This window comes from Poecilia latipinna, unplaced genomic scaffold (genome assembly GCF_001443285.1).
Source record: "Poecilia latipinna isolate Pla-1442-1.1 unplaced genomic scaffold, P_latipinna-1.0 Scaffold2039, whole genome shotgun sequence".
NCBI classification, from domain to species: Eukaryota; Metazoa; Chordata; class Actinopteri; order Cyprinodontiformes; family Poeciliidae; genus Poecilia; species Poecilia latipinna.
The window spans coordinates 133,873-141,188 of NW_015114655.1; the positions used below are offsets into that span (position 1 = coordinate 133,873).

Sequence of the window (7,316 nt, forward strand, 5' to 3'; positions counted from 1 at the left end):
AAATTGATCCTGATTACAAATTAATTAATAATCAAAGCCCAGTTCTGTTTCTGGTCCAGAACCGACCCAGACTCCGTTTCTCCTTCAGAGCTGGTCTGTAACATCTCTGACTGAAAAACACCAGAACGTAAACGGTACCGGTCCGGTTCTGTCACAACCCGGTCAGGTCGCTCGGACCTGCTCACCGTGTAGTTCTTGGTGTTGATCTTCACTCCAGCTTTGGCTCCACCGAACGGAACATCTGGAACAGCAGGCGGTTCTGGTTAGGCCCAGTTCAGGTCCGGTCTGTGTGTGTGTGTGTGTGTGGTACCGACCCACGATGGCGCACTTGTAGGTCATCAGGGAGGCGAGAGCCTTGACCTCATCCACAGACACCTCGGTGCTGTACCGGATCCCTGAAACGGAACCAGAACCATCCCTCCTGTGTGACCTTTGACCTGCTGGTTCTGGACTCTGTCCCGGCTGACACAGTTCCTTTAGGCTGAACGGTACCAGCCTACAAGTACTGGTTCTGATTGGTCTGTTTGGGTTTTAATACACAGGACTCAGAACCAGGCCAGACTGGACCGGATCCAGTGGTTCTGCTGGTCCTTACTGTTTTTTTCAGTGTTCATTTATTTTCATTTTGAAAAAATGACCAAATAATTAAACGTGTAACAATAACAATAAACAAAGATCATAATTCTATCCATATTTAAAACAAATCTGAATTTTTCAGGATGAATTTAGCCAGAAGCAGGGATTGTTTATCATCATTATTATTAATATTTATACTTCCTCCTCCTGCAGCAGGTACCAGCTGGACTCTGCTGTGTCTGCTCTACATGCTGACTCGGTCCGGTCCGGTTCGGATCTCACCTCCCTTGCAGGGCGTCCGGTGCTGGCTGTGCTGAGCCCTGTAGCCCTCGATCACCTCCCACTCGCCGCTGTCCCTCCGGATCGGGAAGCAGACGCTCAGAACGTGGTTACACGGCTTGATGATCCGCAGGATACCGCGGACTCTCTTCCGCTTCTGCTCAGGGGTCTCCCGGGTCCTCAGGTCCTCCACCAGCTTGTCCTCCACGATCGCGGCTCCACGGTCGAAGAAGCCCTCCACCATCGTGAAAAAGTTCGGGTCGTCGCCCCGGTCCGCGGCCTGGCTGTAACCGCGGTACCGCAGCAGCGAGGCGGACGCCGGCAGCGCCGAGTCGGCGGCGGAGGCCAGGAGACCGCCCGCTCCCCGGGTCAACAGTTCTCCCAGGTTTCGGTACATTTTGCGGGTGAGCTGGTGGAAGGAGGTCCAGGAAATGGAGCCGCCGAAGCGGAGAGTCTGTCCCGGCAGCGGCGGCTCCTCCTTCCCGCCGCCCCTTCCTGTCAGCAGCCGCCGCGAGCCAAACAAACTGAAGCTGGCACGCGATCATTTAAAGGGCGCGCCGGGCGGGAGCTGCTGCTGTTAGCCGTTAGCTTAGCTCAACACGAACAGTAGAAACACCGAAGAAAACTGATAATTACGGCTTAACCAGTGAGTTAATCACACAGTTGTAGCAGATATCGGTCTGTTATGAAGGTTTCAATCAAGTTTGACTCCGTTAATTAAGTTTTATTAGCAGCGTAAAATAGTTTAATACTAGCAAGCATTTAGACTACACGTACTTCCGGGAAAACTTTCAAAACAAATGTTCATTAAATAATAAATCCCTGTTGCTGTATAAGAGGGGTGTCCAAAGTCGGTCCTGGAGGCCCGGCATCCTGCACGTTTTAGTTCTCTCCCTGGTAGTAACAACCTTTTCAGCTTGTCAATGTTCCTCTTAGGCCATCTAACAGCCATCATTTGATCCAGGTGCATTAAACCAGGGAGAGAACTAAAATATGCAGGATGCCGGAACTCCAGGACCCACTTTGGACACCCCTGCTGTATAATATTTCAGACTATGGTTAATTTCAACATTTAGTCTTTAAATTATGTTGTTTACAGTCTTTTCAGCTTTGGGGCGTTTCGACAGGTATATGGCTTATTGCCCAGGGCGGCACTCCCTTCAGGATCAACCCACTTAATAAAAACAACACATTGCGCTGAAGACAGATTCTCCATGAATATTTCCCTGCAGCACATTCCTCCAGGTAGGCTCTGGAGAAGCCTTCAGGTAAAGACAAGGCTGTTAAAACCTTTACCTGTGTGCCCAATATGTCATCTGATCAGGGCTTTAACAGGTCAGTTAACCTGTAAAGTATCAACAACCCAGCCAGCATGCCTAGGTGGGACCCATGTGGGGACAAGGAGGGCAGACTATATGGGTCCCATATGGGTTTGTCCGCGGGTTCCACGATGGCCCCACATGGGTTTGCCCATGTAGGGCCACCGCCCAAATGGGTGCTACATGGGCCCTAATTGGACAAAACCCATGTGGGCCACCACCATATAGGGCCCATGCAGGGCCCATGTGGGCTCTGGCCCTACATGGGCAAACCCATGTGGGGCCATCGTGGAACCCGCGGACAAACCCATATGGGACCCATATAGTCTGCCCTCCTTGTCCCCACATGGGGCCCACCTAGGCATGCTGGCTGGGAAGCAGCAACCATAAAGTTGTATTTACGTTTAAGGAAATGACAAACATTAAAACTATTAGCTTAACTTTATTAATCTGCAATGTAACTGATTAGAGAACACAGAAAGAAAAAAACAGATTTTTTCCAGCTCAAACTATGAGACAGGCTGATTCAACCCTTTATCTGCTGTAAAAATACAGCAGATTCTTCTTCTTCGCCTCCTTTGGCTGTTTTTAGGAACCAGAACAAATGATTGGTCCAGTAACAGTTAGAGTGACAAATTTACCCAGTTTGGTCTCCTTCACTAAATTTACAGCGGATGGATCTTCCACATTAACTGAATGCTCTAGGCTGGTTCTGGTTCCGGTCGGTTCTGATTCTAGAAGCTGACCCAGAGTTCTCTCCATTAGACCAGTAAAATCTGACTGTTTATTATAATTCAGATCAAACTGTATATTACTTATAATATTCCCTGAATGCGATTGGATTGATTTGTTATTTTCTGTATATCTGAGTATGAACTGGACCTTTATGCCCCTTTTCCACCGGCCCGGCCCGGTTTTCTTACCACTGTCCCTTCATAATAAAACCATGCAGCCCAACATATTTGCCCTTATGACCCCAAAAGTTCTGGTCTAACTGGTTCTGGTTCTGGTTGTCTCCTCAGTGGACACAATGCATCAGCGGCCAAAGATCCACATCTTCCTCGGCGCTCCTCCTCCTCTTCCTCCTTCACCTAAGATGGAGAAAGAGGAGGAGGAGGAAGAGCGTCCTGCAGGATGGAGACACCTGGAGCTCACCTGGAGGGCGGGCCGTCTCCGACCCACTGCAGGTGAGGCGGGTTTAATCCCGCTTAGGGATTCAGGAGTTCTTCCTGTGTTCTGTCTGTGGGACCCGACCCGCTGGTTGCTGCTGGTTCTTGGGGTCGAACCCAAATGGATCCTGAATGATGATCCTGTCCTTTCAGATGTTCTTGGGAATGAGGATCAGAGTAAGGAGAATGCAACAGAACCGGAACTGGGTTGGGCCACAGGGTCCGCTAGAGGACGATCCGATGGAGATGGAGGACTGGCGTCTGAAGCTGGAGCTCTGAGGACAGAGGGAGACTCGGATGGTTCTGGGGAGGATCTGTGTTCTGCTTCAATCCAGGAGTACCTGGACCGCTGTTTCCCTCTAGCTCAACAAGAACCAGAACCAAAGCAGCAGCCTCCGTCCACCAGAACCCAGTTCCTCAGCACCTGGACTCTCAGCCAGGCCCTGATCCTGAGAAGAAGACATGCCGTCCAATCAGCACTCAGCCCAGACAAAGCCCCGCCCATCCCAGACAAAGCCCCACCCATCCCAGACAAACCCCCGCCCATCACAGACAAAGCCCCGCCCATCACAGACAAAGCTCTGCCCATTCCCCCTGTCAGCCCCCTGTCCGGCTCCTCCAGCACCCCGGAGCTGTTCAGCCTGGCTGCCTCGTCTCTTGGAGACTCCATGGAGCTGTTCAGCCACACCTGTCCGGCCTCCAGGGCGGAGCAAGGTGGGGTCATCATGGAGGTCACTGCAGACGGCGTCCTCTGCTCTCAGGAGTCTGATCCCCAGATGTCCCCCACATCGCCGCCTTGCAGCAAGAAACCACGACCCTCAGAGGAGTCGACGTCTGCAGCACCAGAGAGCTCCACGTCCATCACCCGTCTGAACAGGTGCGACCAGGTGGGACGCAGGTACTCTGTCCTGGTGGTGGTGGTCCACCCATGCCATCTGAAGGAGGTCCAGGTGAGTCCAGGTGTCCAACAGGAATGAAAACATGAAAAGTTCCTCCTCTGAGTTAGGAACATTTTCACCGTTTTGGTGAAAAATTAATAGCTGTGGTTAGCTCTGCAAACTAAAAAGCTTTCTAATCGTGTTCTGTTCGTGTTCTGATCCGTGTCTGGCCGAAGGTGCGGTCGGGTCCGTCAGCAGGAAGCCGCGTTCCTCTGGCCTCCATGGTGGTGACGGACCAATCAGGAGCAGAGATGAAGGTGGTGCTGTGGAGGAGAGCGGCCTTCTGGGTTCTGACCGTGAGTCCTGGAGAGGTTCTGCTCATCACAGGTATACACACACACACACTGGTACTGGACCCAAAAAGCCGGTTCTGGTGTCTGTTTGATCTCAGGTGTGTGTTTGTGCTGCAGGGCTGCAGGTGAGGGAGGACAGGTGGAGAGCAGAGACTGTCCTCCAGTCCACCTTCTCCAGCAAACTGCTGAACCTGGGACACGCCTCCACCTCACCGCCAGGTACGGCAGCAGCCAATCAGCAGCCTCCTTTGCCCAGATGTGTCTACCTCTCTCTCTCTCTCTCTAGTTAGCCAGCAGGTTAGCGCCTGTGCTCTGCGTTCTCTGTGTGGTTTCGTCAGAGAGCGGCGCCCCCTGCTGTTGTCCCTCCCCAGCCGGCCCCAGCAGGATCTGAACCGGCTCCCTTACGCCACCCTGAGGTCGCTGCGGGTCAACACGCTGGTTCACGCTCTGCTGCGAGTCACGCACTCTCACATCAGCTCAGGTGAGCCTGTTGCTGGCAGGGGGTGGGGCCAGCGGGCTGCATGTTAGCTAAAGTACCTGACACAGGTGAGGCTCACAGGTGAAACCTATTAGTGAGACTTCCTGACTCCTAGTAGGGTGCTGCCAGATGAACAAACATCAACATCATGAAGCAACATGGCCGCCAACTTCATCTCAGGAACTTTGTCCAAATAACAGGAAACTTAAATAATGTGTTCTGTTGGAGCTCTTCAGTTATTTTCAGTATTTTATGTTAAGTTTGTTAAATCTTGTATTTTTGACCCGACTTCTTGGTGGCAGATCATCATAGCAGAAATTTAAAGAAGCATTAATATTATGACTGGGCAGTTATCACGTTATTGCTGTGTTATTATAGTGTTATTACATTACCATGTAGTTACCATCCTCGTCTTATTGTGTTATCAGGTTATTATGTTATCGTGTTATTATCATGTTATGTCCATTCGTGGCGGCTGCTTGTGTTTCTGTCAGAGTGGAGAGACGAGGCCGAGTCTTGGAACCGCTCGGCGGTCCAGATGAAGGCGGTTCTGGCGGTGCAGCAGCCGGGCGGCCAGCAGGGGGCGCTGCTACTGTGGGGGACAGCCATGGACTGGCTGCCCCGCTTCAGCAAACACAAAGGTACGAGGGGTCAAAGGTCACAGACTGACTTAAAGCCCAGCTTTATGTAGAACCAGGTGAGCTGGGAGCACTGGGCTGATCCAGGCTGGGTCAGAACCCTGGACCGGATTAGGAGGTTCTGTTCATTTTTCTGCCCTCAGATGCTGTGTGGGACTTCAGAGTTCTCCTGGTAAGGGAGGGTTTGACCTCCGACCTCACAGAGCTGCACTCCACCCCCTGGAGCTCGGTCCGGGCTCTGGACCCGACAGACCGCCGGGCGCTGGACTTCCTGCGGGCGTGGCGCCGTCCAGGGCCGAGCGGCACGGCTCTGGAGCTGGACGTGGACACGCTGTTGTCCCAGAAGTACAGCGGTGAGTCGGGCCCGGCTCACCGCTGGAACCGGAACCATGCCAGAACTGGGTCAGAACCCTGAGCTGACTGAATACGAAGCCTCTCCGTTCTGCTGCAGGTGAGGTGGAGCTCAGAGTCCAGGTGCTCAGCTTCCAGTTCCAGGAAGCTCCGCCCTCCCAGAACCCAGCACAGCCGGTTCTGGACGGCTCCACGCCGCGGGCCGGCCTCCTGGCGGCACTGAGCGGTGACATCACCTACACCGGCTGTGGCCGCTGCGCCGCCGAGCTGGACACGGACCGCAACGGGATCTACACGCCGTGCTACGCCTGCCTGCCGCTCACCGCCCTGCGCCGCTTCTACAGGTACCGCCGACATCACTGCTGATGTCACCGCTGACATCACCACCCACAAATAATGTTTTAGGATTAGCATTAGCATCCGCTAATTATTATGCGTTAGCTTTAGTATTAGCTTCTGCTAACCACCATGCTCAGGAATGTCGGCGCTGAGAAACATGGCCGACCTGATGACATCATCTCTGTGTTTCAGGCCAGGTGTGCTGACGGTGAGTGGGCGGGGCTCCCCCCACCTGACGGTCCGGGTTCCTCCGGTTCCTCTGCAGAAAATCCTCCAAGCTCCTCCGGACCGACTACAGCGCAGCGCAGGTGAGACGCTCAGGTCTCAGGTAAGGTTCTGGCCCGGTTCTGACCCGGCACTTTCCCCTCCTCCAGCTCCAGGTTCTCAGGTGAGACACGTCCAGGTGGCGGCGGAGAAGCTGCAGGCGCTGCTGGCTCTTCCCAGGAAGTGGGTGGTCATCACGGTGCGGAGCCACTTCCTGTGCGACCAGAACAGCGTCCCCCTCAGTCAGGACTTCACTCTGCTGGACCTTCAGGTTCCGACCCAGTGAAGAACCCACCTGGTGGGCGGAGCTTACAGGCTCCTCCAGGTGTGTGGACTGGACCTGCTGCTGGCAGGTCACATGACCCATCAGTTTATTATTGTTACTATGTCTGTATTAAATTATTTTAACTGACCTGAGTTCAGATCTTCTTTAATATTTGAGTTAAAGAAGCTCAAATGAAATAAAGATCAGGATAAAATTCATTAAAACATTTTTATTCCTTTAATACATTTCCATTTTTGGAAGAGATTCAGGAAGAGAAAAAACAGCAGGAGGAGAAAACCATTAAGACGGTGGTGATGATGATGATGGTTTCATCGGGATGAAGGTTCAGTTCTTAGACGTTTCTTCTGCCACCTCCACCAGATCATCAAACAGGTCTGAAAAATAAA

The 7,316-nt window shown here is 52.6% G+C and overlaps 2 protein-coding genes across 5 annotated transcripts in view; one reads left to right on the forward strand and one right to left on the reverse strand.

The window, feature by feature from the left end:
* The window catches only part of LOC106935884 (glutamate dehydrogenase, mitochondrial-like), a 9,918-nt gene extending 8,648 nt beyond the window's left edge, over positions 1–1,270 (reverse strand). The window contains exons 1-3 of the mRNA XM_015016601.1: positions 859–1,270; positions 315–395; positions 186–241 (exon numbers count right to left, since the gene is read on the reverse strand). Of these exons, the coding sequence (XP_014872087.1) occupies positions 186–241; positions 315–395; positions 859–1,252 (531 nt within the window). The 5' untranslated portion in view covers positions 1,253–1,270. The remainder of the gene's footprint in view (positions 1–185; positions 242–314; positions 396–858) is intronic.
* Positions 1,271–1,412: 142 nt separating this feature from the next.
* Positions 1,413–7,228, forward strand: shld2 (shieldin complex subunit 2). 4 transcript variants are annotated; one of them, XM_015016599.1, is made up of 13 exons: positions 1,413–1,501; positions 2,003–2,100; positions 3,197–3,361; positions 3,497–4,293; positions 4,458–4,608; positions 4,692–4,793; positions 4,861–5,055; positions 5,547–5,693; positions 5,834–6,043; positions 6,142–6,385; positions 6,573–6,688; positions 6,755–6,969; positions 7,185–7,228. In XM_015016599.1, exons 2-12 carry the CDS (start codon positions 2,070–2,072, stop codon positions 6,928–6,930), a joined length of 2,334 nt encoding a protein of 777 aa, XP_014872085.1. In that variant the 5' UTR covers positions 1,413–1,501; positions 2,003–2,069; the 3' UTR covers positions 6,931–6,969; positions 7,185–7,228. The 4 variants fall into 4 exon arrangements, with proteins under 4 accessions (XP_014872085.1, XP_014872083.1, XP_014872086.1 ...); XM_015016597.1 differs by lacking the exon at positions 7,185–7,228 and having other exon boundaries at positions 6,755–7,058; XM_015016598.1 differs by lacking the exon at positions 7,185–7,228 and having other exon boundaries at positions 1,421–1,501; positions 1,983–2,100; positions 6,755–7,058.
* Positions 7,229–7,316: the final 88 nt, after the last annotated feature.